Source organism: Euphorbia lathyris, chromosome 1 (genome assembly GCF_963576675.1).
Source record: "Euphorbia lathyris chromosome 1, ddEupLath1.1, whole genome shotgun sequence".
Taxonomy (NCBI): domain Eukaryota; kingdom Viridiplantae; phylum Streptophyta; class Magnoliopsida; order Malpighiales; family Euphorbiaceae; genus Euphorbia; species Euphorbia lathyris.
Window position 1 is genome coordinate 44,982,889 of NC_088910.1, and position 22,673 is coordinate 45,005,561.

The 22,673-nt window shown below is 35.1% G+C and overlaps 1 protein-coding gene across 5 annotated transcripts in view; it reads left to right on the plus strand.

The window, feature by feature from the left end:
* The first annotated feature begins 10,695 nt into the window (after nt 1-10,695).
* LOC136230656 (serine/threonine-protein kinase ATM) overlaps nt 10,696-22,673 on the plus strand; it is a 56,790-nt gene continuing 44,812 nt past the window's right edge. The window contains exons 1-16 of one of the 5 annotated variants that reach the window (XM_066019828.1): nt 10,696-11,010; nt 11,520-11,628; nt 11,708-11,851; nt 12,022-12,183; nt 12,279-12,474; nt 12,578-12,734; nt 12,817-12,956; nt 13,066-13,153; nt 13,544-13,647; nt 14,491-14,589; nt 16,358-16,414; nt 16,652-16,736; nt 17,380-17,454; nt 19,907-19,948; nt 20,113-20,183; nt 22,041-22,089. In XM_066019828.1, the coding sequence (XP_065875900.1) occupies nt 10,942-11,010; nt 11,520-11,628; nt 11,708-11,851; nt 12,022-12,183; nt 12,279-12,474; nt 12,578-12,734; nt 12,817-12,956; nt 13,066-13,153; nt 13,544-13,647; nt 14,491-14,589; nt 16,358-16,414; nt 16,652-16,736; nt 17,380-17,454; nt 19,907-19,948; nt 20,113-20,183; nt 22,041-22,089 (1,647 nt within the window). In that variant the 5' untranslated portion in view covers nt 10,696-10,941. Of the gene's footprint in view, nt 11,011-11,519; nt 11,629-11,707; nt 11,852-12,021; nt 12,184-12,278; nt 12,475-12,577; nt 12,735-12,816; nt 12,957-13,055; nt 13,154-13,543; nt 13,648-14,490; nt 14,590-16,357; nt 16,415-16,651; nt 16,737-17,379; nt 17,455-19,906; nt 19,949-20,112; nt 20,184-22,040; nt 22,090-22,673 lie in introns of those variants that run through there. The other 4 variants (XM_066019810.1, XM_066019803.1, XM_066019820.1 and 1 more) reach the window with 4 other exon arrangements.

A 22,673-nucleotide genomic window follows, 5' to 3' on the forward strand; every position in this document is an offset into this window, starting at 1 on the left:
TACTGCTACTTATAGCCTCTCCGCCACCCCTGCCACCAATTGCACGACCTTCCTCTCCACGGCCACCACCAATCGCGTGACCTCCTCCTCCATGGCTGCCACCACTGCTACCCCTCCTCTCAACTGAAACCACGTGTTTAAAACTAGTTAATTTCGTCGTCATCTGTCCACCAAGTTTGCTGTCTGTGGCGTTAGGTCCCTGGATGAAATCTGTGGAATGGTAATACTATGTTTAGTAGCAATCCTTCCAAAAGCATGATATACACATTAGAATTGCCAGAAATTTAAGTTTAGAGACAACAAAGATGAGAGAGAAGAGAGAAAGAAAAAAATTTATAAAGAGATGGCGAAAATGGTGTAATTGATTTTTATTTTTTTATTTTGGGGTTTATTTGTGATAATTAGATAATAAGAAGGGTTAATTTATAAAATAAATAAATATAAGGATCAAATTAACTCTTTTCCTTTGAATTTTAACACAGTTAGTCAATTTGGTTTGTGTTTGCTAACAGAATGAAGTACATAGTACCATTTTGCAAACTTTTAAACCACATGAGTGTTGTTCGAAAACAGGTGTAACCACAAGCTTTATTTTTATACTTTTCCCTTTATGTTATATAACTCTTAATGTAATTATTTTTAGTTGGGAGCGGTCTCTATGGTAAACTCTAATGGTGAAGTTAGATATACAAATCGTAAAGGGAATGAGAATATAGAGAGAAAGTTGTAGTCCCCAACTATAGTGTGTAGTCCTCTTATTTATAGGTTTTGCGTCAAGAGGATGTAGAATGTCCAAAATGCCTCTAGTGTCCCGAACTAGCCAAGGACATCCCTTGGACGCTTTCGGATGCGACCAATCTGACAACGTCAGAAGGTATGATATGCTTCATCATAAGTCTCTCCCCTCACCGGTCGACTTGAGTCACTACATGCGATTATTGTAGGGATGGTTGGTTGGGTGAGGCGACGAGGTTGACCGTCCTAGTGGAGGCTAGGACCTTTGGATGGGTCACATGATCGAAGTGTGATGCCTAGTGAGATATTCTTGTGCTTGAGAGCGGGGTTTCATAAGGAAGTGCTAAAGGTGACTTGTGAGGAAAATTGCTGCCATGTGGCTACATATGGCATTGTGTGTGCTTTGGCAGTTGTAATTCTTAGGTGTGTTGTGCTTGTCAGTGTGTACTGATTGCTTTATTCCCCATTGCTAGTGCTTATGGTGGTTGGGCTTCCGAGTTCAAGTATAAAAGGGGTTTTGGCTTCGATTTTGCGTTTGTTTTTCTTTTAGTAAGTTTTCTTCTTCTTCCTTGCATTTTCTTCCTTCTTTGGCTATTTTTCTTGGTTGTTGGTGGTTTCCGGTGGCAATACGAGTTTAGTGAGGTCAGTTCTTTATCACCTTCTTACCTTTCACGTTTTCCCTTTGTGTTTTCTATATATTCCCCCTAGTTCGAGAGGAGCCTTTAGGTTTTTTAGTATGTCTAGTAGATAACTCCGACTAGAAAGTCATGTGGAGGAGGATCAGTTGCGGTAGAGGTGGAGGTGACAGTGCTTATGTCATTGGGGGAGGGGTCTGAACAAGTTGACCATGTGGGACGGTTTGCCTCCTTAGAAAGGAGTGACTTCAACATCAGAAGTAGGTAAAAAAGGGAAAAAAGGTTGTGGTAAAAAAAGCCATCGGTTCTTCCATATCTGGGCGAGAGCTTAATCTGTGAAAAGCATGCAATGATGATTGTAAATCTGCTGGAGTTCTACTTGGAGGCCGACTTGAGTGTAGGCGATTAAATCCCTTTGTCAATGTATATGTGTAGCTATGTTAAGTAAAGTTGGTTTTTATAGCTGATAGTTTCTTACTGGGATTTTTGTCTCACGTTTTTAAATGTTTTAATGTTTTTAGGTGAAAAAGTATAGGATATAGAGAAGGTTAGCGACCGATTATGCGAGATTTGAAAGTTGGCTGCTTACTGTTAGAATTATGGTTAGAACTTTGGTATTGCAATTGTAATATAATGATATTTGGATTAATTGGAGACTCTTAAGTATTGATTATGATCTTTCTATTTCATGCCCGATGCCGATTGAGGTCGTTTAGGGTCGGGTGTGACAGTTTGGTATCAGAGCTCTAGGTTAAATTCTTCGGACCTAAGGTTGATAGTAATTGAGGAATATCGATATTTGGTGATAGCTAAGAAATAATCGATAGTAATTGAGGAATATGGATATTTGGTGATAATTAAGAAATAATTTGGAATTTTTCGAGGATTGAGTAACTAGCTAATGAGGTGTAAAAATGAGATTTGATGGTTAGCAATATTTAGGTGTACGAAAAATAGTAAATTATTTGATATTTGGTGATATGGGTTATGAGTAAGTCATAACATTGAGCTAGAGATATAGAGAATTGTCTATATAGGTGCTGCTGGAAAATCAGATTCGTACCTGGATTTTGTGATGCATTTTTCGACCAGATAGAGGCTGAATTTGTCATAGAGTCCTGAATGAAAGTTCTTTATTATTATCTTACGTTTCCAATGGTTTTTGAATCGTCTTAATCGGACTCCGCATGAAAAAGTTATGCTGAAAACGGCATATGTTAGTCATTTTAGCTTTAAACCAGAATTTGGTTTTTGTTTCATTTTTCTCCTTAGTATGACTTGGAATTGATATTTGAGAGTTTAATAGTTGGCTGAAAAATATACGTATCTCAGATGTGAAGTAAGGTTAGGAGACTTTGAAATGATATGATGAGTTTGGAAGATAATATATATGTGATTAAGAAAGCGAAAATGTGGAGATGTCAATTAATTGTTTTGGAGGTTGATTAATTGGAGATTATGATAGGAGTTTAATAAGTTATGAAATCTTAATTGGAATAAATGATATCCGAATTCAAATTGCAGATCTATTGTTGAACTTTATCGGGTTGAGGTTTAGAATTATTGAGAGTTATATAAATGATGTTTAGAGAGATACTGAGGTTAGTGATCAATGAGAAGTAAAGTGGAAGAATATATTAGAGTTCATGATTTGATGATTACATATGAAAATTTGGTAAGCTTAAATAGTGTTTGAGGAAATAATTACGATACACAGTTGATGATACATATATTGACATTCCAATTTATATAGTTCTTTTATCATAGTCAAGTTATTTTAGTTGAAAATTGGAGGATTATAGTGTAAGTTTATATAATGAGGATCAAATTAAGAGTTTATAGGTCAAATAAGACAATGAGATAGCAATATAAAAGATAGGTACTCTATCTTCCTTGGTTATATGGTTTGGAGAAAAGATTGAAGTTTCGAGGATTATAGTCTAAATTTACATAAAGATCAAATTGAGTATTTTATAGATCAAATAAAGAAATTGAATGACTTTATAAAAGTTTTAGGCTTTTATTGTGTTTGAGGGTATTGCTTGGAGATTTCAAAAACTTTCACATTGCGATTTAAGTAAATCGTATTTGTTATCCATATAGTTTGATGAGAAACTTAAATTATTTGGAGTTATTAATGGGATGTAGGATAATGGGTATAAGAATGATCTATATTGATTTTTCTTATTGTAAGGAATTGATTATCGAGGTTTTATGAAAATAAATAAGTCAAGGTGATATTCATAGAGAAAATATGTTATCGATATAAGGTTTATATTTGATTGATGATAATGACTTGGAGTTCATATGCATCATGATTGGAGTGAAAAATTATAGATATAAGTATTATTATTATGATGAAGTAAGATTATATGCTGATGCAAATCATTGATTCGAATTATTTGAAGTTTAAGAAAAATATAATATCGTACATATTAGTGGTTCAAACGTGATTTTGTTTTGAAGTCTAGAGAACTTGGAGATAGATGAAATATAATTGATATATATGCAATTGATGGAATCAATTGTGATTTAAATTTATTAAAGTGAGATTTGGTGTATGTTAGGAAGATATGAATATAAAGTATATCATATTATATAAAGGTGAATAAATGATATTTGAAGTTTTATTGTAGATTATGGTGATGAAATTAACTAGGTTGAAATTGAGAGTTACTAAGAGTTATGTATAAATAAGTGTTACAGTGATGTGAATATGGATTAATGGTGAAGTTAATGGAAGGAAATATTAGCATTTGTGGTCTTATGATGATTATGAGTAATCGTGATAATTAGAAATAACTTCATGAGCTTGGAGATTATTTGAGGAAGTAAATTTAGATTAGAGAATGTGAATTTCGAGGACGAAATTTTTTAAGGTGGGGAGAATTGTCACGTCCGTGACTAAATTTCTAAAATCTATATTTTGATATTAGTATATATTATAATTATTGGGTGTGTGAAGTTAATTTGATGTTATAGGAAAAGTTTGGAGTTAATTCGATGGTTTTAAGTGTAAATTAAAAGTTTAGGATAATTTTTAAAAGATTATATAAAGATGGATGATCAAACTGGATATTCATCAGATTTGGTATATATAAAACGGAATCTGCGCAAGAGGCAGAGCTTATCTATTTTTTTTATTCTTTTCTTTTCTTTTTAAATTCATTTTAGATTTATCAGTTTTCTCTAAACCGTTTCTCCACCGTTTCTTTGATTTACGGAGATTCGACCGTCCGAATCACTCGAAATTGGAACCATATCATCCTTATGTATAGATCTAAGTCCTAACCAAAGAGTTTTTGAGTTTCGGCAGTGTTTGGAGGGAAACATCTTAGACAGAATTTAGAGACGAATTGAACGGTTGCGTTTTCTTCAATTAGTAGCTAAGGTAAGTAACTAGCAACTATATTTTGAGTTTTATGTATATAGATATATATATATAATCAAAGAAGTTTCAGAAATTGATATTTTAGGGTTATGCAGGAATTTTGTAAAATTGGGGTTTTTCATGATTTTGTTTTTTATTGTGAAATTATGGTTGAAATTATGCTTCTATGTGAATTTCAGATTTTACTTGACTATGTTGAGTTAAGGCTTAATTTGGTTGATTTACATATATACATATATGTTTTTGGTTTCAATATATATCTATATTGAACAAAATGAATTTGATGATTTCTTACGAATTGTTTTTGGATTGAGAAATCTGTTGCGGTTTATTGTTTTTATGATACAAAAGGGCTAATTGAAGCCAAATGATTTATGGTTATGAAATAATTTGGAATTTGATTGTGAAAGGATATTTGAGCACGTTATGATTTTATGATTTTATATCTATTATGCGGATCGGTGGTTTTATATTTGAAGACCATGTTCAGTGAGGGACATGGTCTGTGTACACAGTCTGAAGACCTATTGGGTATGACAGTGAAGTGTTGGGTAAGACCATATGGGATAGGCAATGTTAAGAGATGTCTCGACTATATATGTGGTTATTGATTGATACTTAAGGGGAGAAACTCGAGGATGGATACAATGTTTTAAGTTCATTTGGATTATGTTTTCGGTTATGATTGATTTTGATATAAGGTTTTACGTTTGATTAAATACGAGTTGGTTTGATAAAACACTTATTTGATTACAATATTTTATAAGATTTTGAACTCAAGAATGGATAGAAGATTATATATTTTTATGGTTTTGGTTTACTACTTTGACTATATATGAACTTAAGTTTTGAGTATATTTTATAAGGTTTTGATTAAATCCCTTTATCAATGTATATGTGTGGCTATGTTAAGTAAAGTTGGTTTTTATAGCTGATAGTTTTTTACTGGGATTTTTGTCTCACGTTTTTAAATGTTTTAATGTTTTTAGGTGAGAAAGTACAGGATATAGAGAAGGTTAGCGACCGATTATGCGGGATTTGAAAGTTGGCTGCTTACTGTTAGAATTATGGTTAGAACTTTGGTATTGCAATTGTAATATAATGATATTTGGATTAATTGGAGACTCTTAAGTATTGATTATGATCTTTCTATTTCATGACCGATGCCGATTGAGGTCGTTTAGGGTCGGGTGTGACACCACAGGGGTCTGGTACGAGCAATGCGTTTTCTTGCTGCCGTTTTAACTGTTTTAAAAGGCCGCGAGCACCAAAGGTGAAGATGTTGGAAGAGGCATATACCATTATCATATCCAAGGATTTAGGGGCCATGATGCTCTGCTGCTGGTTGGGTCAACCTTTAATCTTGGCGGTCCCATCGTATTTGGAGCGAGCGAACGACTACTTTGCCCTTAATGAGATAGTGGTGTATGAAGACTAGCTGGATGCGGGGATGAGGCTGTCGTTGTTGCCTTTCTTCATCAAAGTTATGCATGAGTTCAAATTTGCGCTTGCGCAAATTACTAGGAACAAGTGGAGACTGAAGGGTGTGGATGTATGTTATGTGTAGGGAGGCGGGGTATCGTTTGACTTAAGTTGTATTTCGTCAGTTCTTTATGCCGATGCAAGAAGCTTCCTCATAGAATATGAGTTTTCATCACCTAAAATTCAAGCCTATTGGGGGACTGAAGTCGAAGCCATTGGAGTATCGGCATTGGTATATTAAGGTGAGTACCTCTGACCTTGCATTCCTTTTCATTGTAAATGGAATTTGAATCCTAGTTGGCCTAGCACATGGCTAGTGCCAAGGCAGTTGACTGGAAACAATAGGGAGTTGGTGGGATGGTTTAGTGCGATAGCCCCTGAACCAAAGTTTGATTGTAGGAAGTTCATCAAGAACTACTTGGAGAATGGGTGGTTTATGTACTCCACCTAGAAGAAGGATTATTTACGGAAACATCTTGAGGGCCATGGTTTAAAAAGGAAGGACTTGGTCGACTTGGAGTCCACCGAGGTGACGGTGGCTGAGTATACGCCTGGATAGGGTAGGGTTCTCTGAAACTAGGTTGTGGGTATACCCGTTTGTTAACGTGACTTACCATTTTCTATTTGGTTTGACAGGTCCTATGTGTGAGGACAAGGCACCAAACTGGTAGATTGCCCTAGACCGCTTGAAATTTCCTCATGATTTGGAGCCGTTAACCGGTGATTTTCCTAAGACATGTGGCTTCAAGTTTGTCTTGGATGACACTTTCTTTGAGGAGCCATAAGGCTTTATGGGTGGCTCCATCGGGCGCGATGGGAGAAGGAGAGGGCAATATTTTACCTGAGGAAATAGTTGATGAGGGTGCGGGGGCTACGATGCCTTTCTTATGAAGTTGGGCTTTACCTTTATGTCGCAACCCCACTTAATCTGGGTTCGCATTGTTAGGGGTGAGCAAAATAACCGGTAACCGATTACCAAACAGATAACTGAATCGAAATCTTAGTTTGGTTCGGTTATTTTAACATTATGGTTTCGGTTTTAATTTTAGCTTAATGTGGTAATTGGTTATCGGTTCGGTTATTGTAAAAAAAATATCGGTGTAACCGATAACCGAACCGAACTTAATATATATATATAAATATAGGGGAGGGATCAAGTGAGAACCTCCTCCTTATAGTGAGAACACTCAAAACTACGTCATTTTGAGTATAAAAAAATTAAAAAAACGCTGCTTCCCATGGGGTTTGAACCTTGGACCTTTCAATTACACTCCACACTGCTTACCATTAAACCAATTACTTTACTTGTATATTATGTTGCGCTCTCCTTAATATACCATTGTCCTTGTAGCTTCTATTGTTTAATATTTGACGCATACACTTATTAATATCGATTAAATATGCATAATAATGAATTATTAATAGAAAAAAAAATGTGCATAATAATGAATTATTAATAGAAAAAAAATCCAAGAACATGCTCCAATTTTTTATTTATTTAATTCCTTTATATTTTTGTAATTTATGTTATATAAAAAAATATATTTTTTAAAACATACGTTAAAACATATATTTTAATTTTTTTTGAAACAACATATATTTTAACTTTTAAAATATGAACTATGAAGTTTAGAACGTACGACATATTTTTTAGAACATGTGTTATGTTTTTTCGAACATGAGCTATAAATTATATTTTTGGAACAAATAAAAAAACGATCCAGATATCTACTGATTTTTTTAGAATATTATACTTAATTTTTAGAAAACAAACTATAAACTTTAGAACATACGTTATGTTTTTAGAACATACGTTATGTTTTTTAGAACATGTGTTATGTTTTTTAGAACATGAGTCATAAATTATATTTTTGGAACAAATGAAAAAACGATTCAGATATCTACTGATTTTTTTAGAAATTATACTTAATTTTTGGAACACAAACTATAAACTTTAGAACATACGTTATGTTTTTTAGAACATATGTTATGTTTTTTAGAACATGAGTTATAAATTATATTTTTGGAACAAATGAAAAAACGATCCAGATATCTACTGATTTTTTTAGAACATTATACTTAATTTTTGGAACATAAATTATAAACTTTAGAACATACGTTATGTTTTTTAGAACATACGTTATGTTTTTTAGAACATGAATTATAAATTAAATTTTTGGAACAAATGAAAAAACGATCCAGATATCTACTGATTTTTTTAGAACATTATACTTAATTTTTGGAACACAAACTATAAACTTTAGAACATACGTTATGTTTTTTTAGAACATATGTTATATTATTAAGAATATGAGTTATAAATTATATTATAGAATAAATACAAAAATGGTCCATATATTTACTGGTTTTTTTAAAACATTATACTTATTTTTTAGAACCCAAATTATAAAGTTTAGAACATATCTAACAATATTTAGAATATCGTCCTTAACATTTTAAAACATAAATTACAAAAATATAGAGGAATTAAATAAATAAGAAATTAGAGCATGTTCTTGAATTTTTTTTATTAATAATTCATTATTATGCATATTTTTTTTCTATTAATAATTCATTATTATGCATATTTAATCGATATTAATAAGTACATGCATCAAATATTAAACAATAGAAGCTACAATGGCAGTAGTATATTAAGCCGAGCGCAGCATAATAAACAAGCAAAGCAATTGGCTTAGTGGTAAGCAGTGTGGAGTGTTATTGAAGGGTCCAGTTCTCACCATAAGGAAGTGTCCTCACCTAAAAAAATGTTCTCACAAGAGCCATCTCCTATATATTCGGTTACCAAACTTATTCGGTTCGGTTATGAAAATAGAACCAACTTCGGTTTGGTTAACCGACATTTCTGTTCGGTTAGTATCGAACCAAACCGATGTCACCCCCACGCATTGTGACTGGAAAATATAACATTCACTCCCTTTTTAATTACCCAGTCAACCGTGAGTGCCTCGCATCCCCTTTTTGGAGGGCCCTTTTGAAGATTAGAGAGGACCTCATCCTCATAGTTAAATGGTCGGTTGAGGATGACAGATGTGTTAGCTTCTGGTTTGACCATTGGTTGGGCGACCTCGGGCCTTTCAAACTCCTGGCGACGAGCCCCATCAGTGAGCACGCTATGCAGATGAAAGTGTGCGACATGGTCGATGAAAAGGGTCAATGGAGGTGAGATCTTATTCAACACCTTCTGCCTCAAGATTGCATTAACTTGTTGGCCGCAACCTTTCCTTGTAACCCTTCACAGTACACTGATTAATATTATTGGATTGAAACTAGCTTTGGACACTTTTCAGTCAAGCCTGCATACGGTCTTATTCACGAGGAAGGTATTGCTTGTGTGCTTAGAGGCTGGGAGCGTGTTTGGAATTGACCTGGCCCCCAAATAATCCCAAGTTTCCTTTGGCTAGTTATGAAAGGTAAGCTTGTTACAAACTTGGAGAAAAAGAGAAGACATCTCGATGCGGTAGGCCTCTGCGCCATCTGCTCCCTTTATGAGGAGTCTATTGTCCACATTTTGAGGGACTCCTCTTTGGCATATTCAATCTGGCTTCAAATCCTTTCCCAGAATGATTTTTGGGTTTTTATCGCCTTGAATGAAGCCAAATGGTTCTATGACAATTGAGTCCGGGAAATCGGTTCTCCTACAACGACTAACATCTTGTTTTTTGCAGTTGCTTGTTGGGACTTATGGAAAAATAGGAACCTCGTTATGTTCCAACAGTCCAATAGATCTATTATAGAGCTTGTGCAGAACATTAATACGACGGTTAATGACATCATGGATAGTAATCAGGCTTTCTCCAAGGATCTGGCTGCACAAAAACCCATTAGAGAAGAGGTTTTGGTTGGGTTGAGTTCTTCAGGAACCAATTGGGTTAAACTCAATATTGACGGTGCTGTTAAAGGGAGCTCTTTCTTAGCTGCGGCTGGCGACCTTATTCGCGATAGCAAAGGTAACCGGGTCCAAGGTTTTGCTAAGAATGTGGATGTCTGCTCAATAGTCACAGTGGAATTATGAGGCGTTATGGAAGGTTTGAGAATGCTTAGTCGCTAGGCTACAAAAAAGTCATTTTAGAATTTGATAGCAAAATCTATACCGACTTTATGTCTTGGCACCTTATTCTCTCAACAAGATGGCTTCTCTAGTAGGGTCATTGTGGAGCTTTGGTAAGGAGTGGGGTTTTTCTGCCTCTTGTCTAGTGTCTCCTTGCCACGGTTTGTATTGTGTAGCCTGGTGCACCTTTAGCTCTTGTTTAGGAGGGGGTTAATGGAAGTAAATGAGAGTAATGAAAGGTTAAATATCAAGTTAACCTTATTTGGAAGTTGTTTTTTAAAAGTAAATAAAAGTTTAATGTTTACTTCCTTTAACATCCAAACTCTAACCTGTAAATTGGTAGTTAACGAAAGTAACCTAAATTAAATAAGGTTAAAGAAAAGGAAAGGTCTCACCCGGTGACACGTTGGCGAATGCTGCTCGTGTGGAGTGCCTATAATGAAACGCCATATCAAGAATTGGGCAGTGCACAGCCGAAAGGGTTTATGTAGTTCACAATTTATACGGTGAAAGTGTTAAACCCCTCTTGCTTGCTTGTCGCGGTCCTCTTCTTTTCTCTACTTCACCATCGCTTCATTTTCCCGCCAATTCTTCGTTTCTCACTCTAGGCCCTCCGTCAATCGGCGATGATCACGTCGAGAGACGTCCAAGAAATCACCTCTAAGCTCTCCTCTGATAAAGCTAAACCACGGGAGGTAACGATATCTACTATAGTATTTCACCCTCCTCCCTCTCTCGCTCTATCTCTCTATCACGTTTACCGAGAAATGGAAAGGAAAGGACCACCAGAAAATTAAACTGGCATTGCTTTTATTAATTGCTCTTGTTTTCCAGTACTACAATGCGGAAATGAAACTGTGGATTCCAATTATTCATTGATTCTTTTGGGAATTCCAATTGTTAATTAATCCTCATGTTTCCCAAATACCTAAAGTGAAACTAAAGTTTATACTTGGTAAGCAGAATGTTATTCAACAATGAGAATGGTAACCAAGAAAGTAACTAATGCAAGTTCACTAGAGACGAAAAGTTTCGTTAACTAATGTCTTCCTTTTTTTCTACTCCAAATCAAGATACCATGTTACCTACATACAATTTTTTTACTTATATACCTACCTGTTTGAGAAATTGATTTTGTAGGTTTCATTCAGTTGATTTAATTTTGTGCTCATTGGAAATTGAGTTAGCATTTATACACATTCAGGATGGGTTAAAGTTGTTGAACACCTGGTTAGAAGGAGATAAATCGATTGAGTTCTGCAAGTACCTCGGACAGAACACTGCAAAACTTAAGCCGAATGATATTCCTAACTGTAAGAACTTTGTTTGAAAACTTCAGGCAAAGACATTGTTTAAGTTGCAATTTTGAAATGTTTGAACTTGTTTCTGCAGCTGAAACGTGGCCCTTTTTAATCACATTGCTCATCCAATGTGTGTCACTGGAGATATCTTCAAGCAAGCGCCGTTTACCCAAGGCAAATTTTGCAAAAACTCTGCGAATTGTTGTCCAACGAGCAGGGGATGCTAAATTTTCAGGTTTGGTTCTGAGGACTGATTTCTATGGTTAGTATAAGGTGCATTTGCATGTAGTTGTTACTAAGTAGGAAGTATATGTACATACCATACTCTGCTTCCTTCGAAAACTAAGATTTTTATTTTGGAATAGTTATCTGATATAGTATGCTTGTATTATGATAAACTGGCAGGAAACATGTTGCCTTTGTTACCTGTGGTTAAAATGCTCTTTGGTCACCTATGCGATGTCTTAAGCAATGTTCCAAGCTTTCAGTCAGAATATGGGGTTATACTCCGACATCTATTGGCAGTTAAAGATTATCGGTTTCACTTGAGGAATCGTGTTTATTGCAGTGAGTTTCATTGTCCATATCCTACATGATCCTTCTGATTGCTGGGTGAAATTTTTGTTGTTTCAATGTAATATGTTTCTTCCATTTTGGCAAAGGTTTGATGCGGCTGTATATAGAGAAGGTAGAAACAAGCATTGAAGGGAAAAGTGATATTCAAGGTAATCTTAAAGAGGAGGTATTTCGCTGTGTTTTGACACTCCATTCACTCCTAGAAAACCCTCCTGGAGATTTCCCAGATGAACTCAGGGAAGACATTGTTAAAGGGCTATGTCGGATTTTCTCTTTTGTAAGGTGCACCAACAATTGACCTTAATGTACTATATTTTTGGCTTTCTACCACTTACTGCTGATCATAATTGACACAAGCTGTTATGCGTTGTTGTAATGTTCTCAGGGAGGAAGGAAAGTTTTCACGTAAACTTATTGAGTGTGTTAATGTGCTCTTATTAAGAGATGGCCCAAATTTGGGCTGTCAGTCCTTGGATATCCATAATGCCGTGCAACATTTTGTGTTTCAGTGTTGGCTTACAACCCATGATCGGGGTCTGAAGGTTTCTTATTTTCATACTTAATGCTGTTTTGTGTTTAATCTTCTGATTCATGTGTACTTAAATCTTAATTGTACTTTTGCAGGACGCACTTGTTTTTTATGCAAGGCTGCAGCTAAATCTAACAAGAGGTGCTGTTGATGGAAGTTCTTTGGTAGAACAATTTCTAGATGTAATATGTAGAGAACTTGATCAAAACAGTTTACCTAGTACAAATGTCCCTTGGTTAGTTCCTTTCTATCTTTAATTGCTGTGAAAATTTCCTCCATTCGGTTTAATTGTTATGGAATTTATTGGTGCAATATTGATGCACTGTCTTATAAGGTGTATTCAGGCCAGAAGCAAGCAAGGATGATAAGTTTGGAACGTTGAGTGGCTCACAATCTGGTTTAGTGGAGCTTGCGGCCCTGGTATTTTACAAGGTATATAACTAATGAACTATCTTATTGTTTTAAAAATAATGATGCATGCATCACTCGTATGCTTTATGTTTTGGATTTTTTATTTTATTTATCAGAAGTATCTTCTGAAATCATACAGTGGGGTTGATGTATTTAGTCACGATACTAGTAATTGGTTGCTTCTTGCAAAGTGTCCTGGATATGTATCAGATTCAAGGTTACATTTTAGTGGCTTGGTCATTTACTGTTGAAATTATTAATGTCCAGTCAAATGTGCAAACTGTTATGCTTGCAGATTTCACTACATTGCCAAAGAGCTGACTTTTGAATTGCAGATTTAAATTTTTATTTCCATGTTTGGGGATTGGTTACAAATTAAGTCATCATATAACATGTTTAAGACTTGTGCAGGCATGTCTTGGCACAAGTAAAAGACAATCAACTGAAAAGCGGGCTAAGAAGGAGCATGCTTCTGTCCTTCTAAAAGAGGCACTTGTTAAAGGAAAATGGTTATGGTATGGCTAATCCTGCAATTATTCTCACATGTCATATTATCATGTATTCACTTAACAGAAATATATCTGCAATTTGTTACCAAAGTTCACATGGGTGTAGCAGTTATTTATGCTATGGCAGTTATGCTAACTGCACATTGTGGTTGTTAAAATGGGATTTAGTATTGCATGATATCTTTGCTTTGTAATTTTCTGCTATTCTATGAGCTGAGTTGCAATTCTGAACGGGTGATAAAGCTATTGCATAAAATAAATATGAAAGTGTGAATGGGATGAAAAAGGTAGCAATAAGTAATGCTACTTTGATTACCATGATTCAGTTTTGTAGTATTTGAATAACAGTTAAAGCTAATTTCATCCCTTATCTAATACTTAAATTTTTAAGTTTCATTCAGATACGCTTCTTCTATGCTTCCTATTTCCTGTGCTTAGTTACTTTGTTAATCCTTCCACCTTATGTAAGAAAGCCATCCAAAGTAAACTAAGAATCCTGAGTTCGGAGATTTTTTTGTTCAGTTAGCTCATTTGAATGCAAGTCTTTGTTTCGTAATAGAATTATATGCTCATTTGTATTGCGTCTTTTTGACATATCATGAAGTAAATGATGAGAACTGGAGTTTTGTCAATATATCATTCTGTTTTTCAATTTTTATTGTGCATCTAGTTCAACATCATTTGTGTATGTTGATAAATTAGTTTGGCTCCTTGAGACATGTAGTGGAATTATCATGCAAGCTTCCCTTAAATTTTTGCATAATGTTTAGTTGTTTCTATAGTATGTTATCTGGTTTTCCTATTCTGGACAAAAGCGTCATATTTGCCTTGTCTGGCCCTCCACTCCAGGAATGCTACGTTTTGTTGTCTCATTCATAACTACTACAGTCGCATAAATAAGGAGCTTTTCATATACTGGTTTGAAGGCATTTCTACAAGCTTTGAGAGGTAATTATGGATATATACATTAATTTCCTCTATCTTTTTCTTTTTCAATTTGGTAATTTCACTCTTTTCTTTAGCTATATTTGTGAACTGGGAAGAGCTAAAGAAACTTTATTTACTTATATACTCCTTAATGCAATCACCATTTCCTTGTTATATGCAATCAGCAGACAGCCATAGTATTATTATTTTATATTATAAATTGTCTTCATAAATGTGTATGTGTTAGTGTCCTGAGTGCCTATGTGTCTTTATTAAGTATTCTAAGTGTGTAGGTGTCTTACCAAGTGTGTTAAGTGTCTTAAATGTCCTCTGTTGTAGTTATTGCATTTATAACTGAACAAAGGAGCAGTTGTTCAAACAGTTACCAACTCTTCTACGGACTGTATGTATTATATTTGTCAGAATCTTAGTTATTAAAGGTGCAAGGCGTACTGCGGCGCCAGGGAGTCCTGGAGCCTTGGTGCATGATGCTTAAAAGAATAAAATTATATAGAACCACCATAAATGATAATATTTAAAATATGATTGTAAACTTTAAAATCAAAATGCAATAAATACAAAATCATTATTGTATTCTTAATCATAAATTCTATCAGGCAATAAACCCTATATTCTAAATTTAAAGTTTTCAACTAAATATTAAATCCTAAGTTGACTAATAGCTACTTCTTATGAAACGTCTCCAACTTCAAGTTCGTCCTTGTTTGCTTTTTCTCTGGTATTTTACTGTTGTTGTGTGCTTCTTCTTTCCCTTTGTTTCCCATTATGCACCTGACTTATAAAAAGATTCTGTCACAGTAAATGGTTGAATATCTGCCATAACGCGTTCCCCCTCTTTATAAGAAAAAAGCACTTATCATTTTTTCTTTCTTTTTAAAGCAAGGGGTGGTAGAGCAAGATTCACATCCAATTGTCCGGTCAAAACGAATTTCTCTCTCTTTTTTTTTATTCCGGCTATTGTTCAATTTGAAACTGTCTGCTTTCCTTTTGACTATGTTTATTTTTGGACACTGGATGTGTCTAATCCAACAGTGGAGATTGAACATGTGGGTAAATAGTATAAAACCCTAAAAAATTAACCTGTGACACAAAAGGTCCAGGAGCACAAAGGCGCACTTGGCATCGTCAGAGCAACACCCCTGCCTTAGGGGGTGCTAAGGCACACGACCTTGAGCCCTGTGTGCCTTGCGCCATGGCATCGCCACTAACAACTATGGCTGAAATGAAGAGACAGTTAAAAAATGAATTTCAGTGAGATTTACTTAAAAGAGGGCTTCTCTCGTTAATGACTCCTTAATTTTAGTCACTATATGTTCTAAAGGAAGACGAACAACAAACAAGTCCATTAATCTCCACACCCATAAGCAGATCCCAGGGCCATAACATTCCGTTCTCCTATTACTAACCTATTTGTCTTTGGAAAAGCATTCTTGATTACTTTTAGTACTCAGCATTTCGTTTCCCTGAAGAAAGTTTATGTGTCAGTTAGTAGGCTCTGGTGGTAATATTCTAGTTACTGCTTGATGAGATCGTCATCTATATTCTATGTATATTTAAGATTACTTGTCATAAAATCTTCTGGTATATTTTCTTTTATGCGTCTTTGAAGTGCACCAAATAAAACATGTCGACAATGTTACTTATCTAAGCATCTGTGCATACAATATTGTGTCATCACTTCCTTTCTTCTTCTGTTTTTGTTGAATGGAGTTTATTAGATACTTTACAAATTACAATTGTTGGATTGTTAATTTGGGATTTGTTGCAGGATTTTGAGTGATGCAAATATGCAGCGTGCTTATGATAGTTTGCTTTGGACTTTGCGGTACGTTTTTCTCGTTTACATAAACATGAGTTACATGCTGACTCAATTCTTCTCTTAACATGTAATATATTGAATGTTTGGGCAGTTAGGTGCTTGTAACATAAAGTGGACATTTATGTATTTTATCTAATTCCTTATATGTATGCGAAGATGTTTATGAGATTTCAATCCCTCTTCCACCCCCCCTTTATTTCTTCTTCCCTATGAGCTTATATGTGCATCTATTGGCGTGTGAAGGAGTTTGCAGGAGCTATCTACTTTTTTGTTGCTTTCATGTTCTCAAGTGGGCACTAGTTCAAGTTCTTGTTCCATCTCAAATGAGGTATGTGATTTTTTTCTTCATTTGTCTTTCTTTTTTATATTCCTATAGCTTCATTTCTGTTTACAAATATTTCAAACTTTTGACTAATTAATGATGAACACTAAAATTTTGAAATTTCCTTTGGCTTATTGCCTATTGAGTGGCAGGATTCTTGGGTTGTTTTTTCAAAGAGTAGCTGATATAATGTGATTTTAAGAGTACTACTCTCTCTGTTGTGTTATGTTCATATTGAAAGTGGGTTGTCATCTTTTCATATTTTATTTCTGTTTCTATATGTTTTTTGTTCTGTTCAATTGAAATGGGATGTCATCTAAATAAGATCTTAATATGTTACGTGATAAAAAAAATCTTCGTTCTTCCATTCAATTGAAGGAATTTATATGACAGGTTTTTGTTATAAATTGTTATGGTTTCGCGTGGAATGCAATGTTGAAAATAATCAAGTTCAACTCTTTGTCACCTAGCATTTAAGATTTATTGGTTCTTATCTTCCGAATGGAGATTGGTATTGACATATCCTAAAGTCTGAATTCATATTTCTATTGAAATGCCATTACTGGATTTTTGTGTCTTTTTGCAAGGCATGGTTGGTTCTCATTGTTGAAGTCAGCATTGTTAACTTAGTTATTTGTCAATGTTGCAGTTGAACTGTGGTTGGCAGTTAATATGGAGCTGTCTGACACATGGATTGCCATTATTCAGCAATCTAACTGCAGTTGTAAGTATTATTTTCAAAATTAGATGTAGTGGTGTCTACTCATTGATGGTTTTGGTTATTTTTATTCTCTATCGTTGTCATTATTGTGCTTATTATGTATTATCAGTTACGTGCTGGGTATTTCTTCTTGTAACTTGTATAGGGCAGTACTTTGGGTTTCGCAAAATGGAGAGTGGAATGTGGATTGATTAATTACAAGTACTTAACATAGCAGCAGTTTTGAAATTGAATTTTAGCTTGCCAATATGATAGAGATTATGCTATTCCCACTGATACTATTGATCCAATGCCTACACAGCCGAAAACCGTAAGGGTTTATACACGTAGAAAGCACCAAGGGAGGGCATAGTGATAATTGAATCAGTTAGTTATTGATAGGCGTGGTTCTGGAAAGAGTTTGTTATTACTCATGATGAGCTGTATGGGTGGTTTTCTTTCTGTTATTTTAGGCGTTTACTGCTTGGAGTGAGAGTAGGTTGAGTTTTGGATTTCTTTTCTGCAACTATTGCAGGGCTCTATCTTTGATAGGGAAGGAAGGTTATTGCCTTCCTGTGGGGGTTGTTACCTTCAATCCCGTTCTGTCATTCTATCCTATCTTTATCAATAAATTACAGCCATTGCCTTCTCTTTTCTCTCTGTTATTTCACACTTGGGATTTTTTTTTGTCACAATATGATTACCATGTTGTGTCAGGGTTTCCAAATGTCAAATGTCTCTGTATTTCTTTGGCCCCTGAAGCGGTCAAATGATGACTGTTTACTGAGACAGAAAATAGGCAACTACTGTATAGGACTATTGGTGTAAACAGAGAGAAGTGAAGAAGATAGAAGACAGAGAGAGGTGAAGGAAATATTCTTCTATATTTTCTTAATTCTTAATGATAGGTCACAACATATTTATATACAAATATGAACAGTATATTACCTATATTAATGCTGCTAGCCATACATATTACTGCCAGCAGTATAACCTATGTTAATACTGACAGCCATATATAGCGTATATACAGCTGTACATACTATAACACTCTCCCTCAAAGCTGGAGCGTAGATATTGATCATGCCCAGCTTGGTACAGATATAATTGATCCGGTTTCTGGTAAAGGTTTGGTAAACACATCTGCAAGTTGGCTTCCTGTTCGGACATGTGGAGTTGTGATTGTACTGTCTTCTAACTTTTCCCGTGTAAAACACATAATTGTTCGCAATATAGATAGCTGCTTCATTATCACTCCATAAGTTTATTGGGTTTGTCTGTACAAACCCAAGTTCATCGAAATGACGATGTAACCATACAAGCTCACATGTAGTTTGTGCCATAGCTCGATATTCAGCTTCGGCACTGGATCGAGACACCACACTCTGTTTCTTGCTTTTCCAAGAAACAAGATTTCCTCCAACAAGCACACAATAACCAGTCGTAGTTTGCATTTGTGAACTCTTCTGTAATATGGTGACCATGATTTTGATACAAAAGACCTCGTCCATGAGCTCCTTTCAAATATTTCAGAATATGAACAACATCCCAGTGCGATGTTTCTAGGTGAAGACATGAACTAACTTACAACATTGCAAAAGCAATATCAGGGCGAGTGATTGTTAGATAATTCAACTTCCCGACAACCCTTCTGTATTTCTCAGATTTCTCAAACAAATTCCTTTACTATTGTGGAAAACTTCTATTCCCAGGAAGTACTTCAATTGTCCTAAGTCCTTTGTTTGAAAACAAGTACCAAGGAAATGTTTCAACTTTGTACTTCACTATGTCATCAACATACACCACTAAAAGAATGCACCTAGAACCCCCCCACATGCGAATGCCCACTGGGCTTGAAGCATGCACAACACAGGCCCATATTACCATGTCCTGCAATTAAATCAACAAATGGGGCTGCCAAGAATCGAACCTGGACCACTTGGTCACACTGGCTCTGATACCATGTCATGGAACCAATTGAACTAAAAGTTGAAGCTGATAGTTAAAGGTCCACTTCATATTAAAATCTGACAGGAACCAATAGCTTTTGTCTGGGCCGATAGAGAAACAAGATCCAAAGCCTTTATCTCTTCTTTCATTGCTTCCACCCGACCCGGATGAGTCAATGCTTCTGCGACAGATGAAGGGACAACAACAGAGTCTAAAGAGGCTACAAAAGACTTGGAGGAGACTGATAGTATTCTCAAGATTTTTGACATTTAAATGAAGTGATTGTACAATTTTACTTGCATTGAATGATGGCAGTGGCATGATGATTTCCTATTTCTTTTGGGGTGATGATAATCGCATGTTGCAGTTTGGGATATAGTTGTTAAAGTTGGGGTGGGGTGGGGTAGGTAAGGTTCTTATGAGCTGAACACTCTTGTAGTTTGGTATTAGTAGTTTTGTTGTATATTCATTTGGACGCTAGTTTTTGACAAAAAATACTTCATGTTTCATTTATTTAAACTTGCAGGCAGATTCTAGCTTAGTGCTACTTGGGAGCATTATATCAAGGGTAAGGATTATGTATCTCTCCTTCTAAGCCTTTTTTTAGTAGTTAGCGGATTTTAATTATTACCATCAAACTGAGGTTGAGGATTTTTAATTGTTGAAACGAATTAATGGATTTTCCTCATCTATGTTACCTGACATCCTTTTCCATTAAATTTTTTCTTACAGGATTTAATAAATATATTTGTTGTGCCTCAAGATGTGTGGGACCTTAAATTATTCAAACAAATTCCATCAAGGTGAGCACTGATTCAGTTAATTTTGTGAATGGAGAGAGAGAGTTATCGACGATGCATGTCTTCTAAAAAATTGTCAATGCAGATCTTTTTTGAATACTTGTTTGATCTTTTGCGAAACCCCCATGAAATTAGTGGTTTATCATCTTTAAGATAAAGGCCAAATGTGTATGATTTAGCAAGAAGTTGAATGTCTTTAATATTGCTTAGGTGGAATATTTCACTAGTTATCCTGTTTGATGTTTTTCAATGCATGTGTAAATATAATAGTAAAATGATTCTAGTTTGTGATAATTGTTAATTATAAAGAAATAAAAGATTGGTTGTATTTCGGTGTGAAAGCAGTGACATGAATGAGGAGATAAACAATTCACCTTTTGACAAAATCATGGCCACATGTTATACTTGAGTCTGAATGTAAAGATGTCATGGACACTTCAATTTTGTTTGATTTATAAATCATACTTATAGAAGGCAATAATATCCAGCAAAGGACAATTTCTGGGTGTTTGGGAATAGTGGAAGCTTTTACTCCATTCTTAGTTGACAATGGCTGCACGTTTCTTTTCACTATGAGTCTGTCTTCATGGTTTTATGTTTGGTTGGGATTTTGGAATCCCCTAAACTCTTTCGAATGTTCTCATGATATATACAGCATTTGGGAGTTCTGCAAGTTGACAGGAATTTTAGAAAGAGTAGCGTCTTGGTGGAGCTAACTGATCTGTACTGTCTGATGTAGTTATTCTGAAAGAATAGGACAATTCTGGAATTGGAACAAATGAGAATGCACTTGAATGCTTGTGATATGTGCAGTCTTTGCACTTGATTGGGAACTAATTTATCTTTCTAAAATATTTTATTGATTTGCATTCTTTAGTTTTCTTAGTAGTAACTAGTAAGGGGTAGAAAATATTCTGTTCTTTTTGTGAACAATTGGATTTCATCTTCTTGGTTTCTTTGAAAGTTAGTATAGGTAGAGTTTTAGAAGAAAAGTATTAAATTTAAAAGTAAAGCAATCATTTTGATAGCCTAATTAACACTTCATTGGTCCTGATGAAAACCTTAAACGACATATATAAGAAAGAATGGGCGGAGTATCATTTATGACATATTGTTGATGTAATTGACACATAGTTATCAAGGGCGTGTTGAGGCACAAAGGCGCCAGGCGATATGCTTGAGAAGCTAAAAGGCTGGTGCTGTTAAGAAGGTGCTTGCCTGAGTGCACCTTTGAAGGTTGCCGGAGGCATGCCTAGGTGCAATGTTTTTAACTAGGTGTGTGTTTTAGGGTTTCAAATTAAGAGCAGCTGTTTTAATCTCAACACTTCCCTATTTATATCATCTACAGTTGAAATTATATAAGGAAAAGAAGAAACAGAAAGGAAAGAAGTGTTGAACAGTAAAACAATCGCAAGTACAGTCGACTAAAATGTGATTTTAAAGGAGAACTGAGAAAAACCCATAAAAAGTCCAATACTCCTCAAAAATATTTTTCCTGCTGTGAATTGAATTCTTTGCCATGCAAGGAAATTATGTCAGACTCCTTATGCTTTTGCGATTTTGATGTGGGGTGGATTAAAGATGGCGTGGTGGGTAGGTTGTAATGGTGGCAGGTGGCTTTTATGAAGTAAATTGGTTATTTTTTGACTTTTTTTTTATTAGCCTGAAGAAAAGTGGTAGTGGACTTGTGTCTAGTGTGTGCTATTCTTTTTCGTTTTCTATGAAAATAAAATTTATTCACATAATTATAATTTATATTTTTCATTCTTTAGTGCGGTGTGTGCCTTGCGCCTTGCGCCTTTAAATAACTATTAATGTGATGGTGTGTAACTAATTTAATTTGTTATGACGTCTATACAGGTCAGTTTTGTACTTCATTGCGTGCTATTTTTCTCATAAGGGTTCTCAAGTAAGTAACTTAGGGTTGTATTTTATGAATTGCATTACCCCTGCATTTTGTGTTCATTGGCTGTTTACTTGAGTTCTTTTCTTGGTCCTGCATTTTATGTGATAGTATTGTTTTATTTCCTTATATTGGTTTGGAAGCTTGCTTTATTTTTCTTTGCACTTTATTTATGGCCAGTACTATTATATATCCTGTTTTTAGACAATCATATATAGTTCATGCTAACCTCTATGCTTTACTGTCATGGCTGGGCGTAAGTGAATGGCTAAACATGTTCAAGCCTCATATAAGTTGGGGGTGAATACTAAACCCTAAATTGCAGTCTCCACCAGCCCGCTCCCCCACCTCCCCACCTCCCTCCTCCTCCTCCTCCCTTTTCACAGCACACCTTTACCTTTATCACCCCATTTAGATCTCAAATAATAACTCCAACTACATGTTTTTTTTATTTTAGGCAAAGGGGAATTAGATTTACATTGTCTTAGTCCAAGCTCCTTCATGTGGGAGCTTGACTTATACAGTTAGCTGAATGAGTTCTTCCTTATTTGAATGAAGATTTATGCAAAAACATAAGACAATCTTTTTTA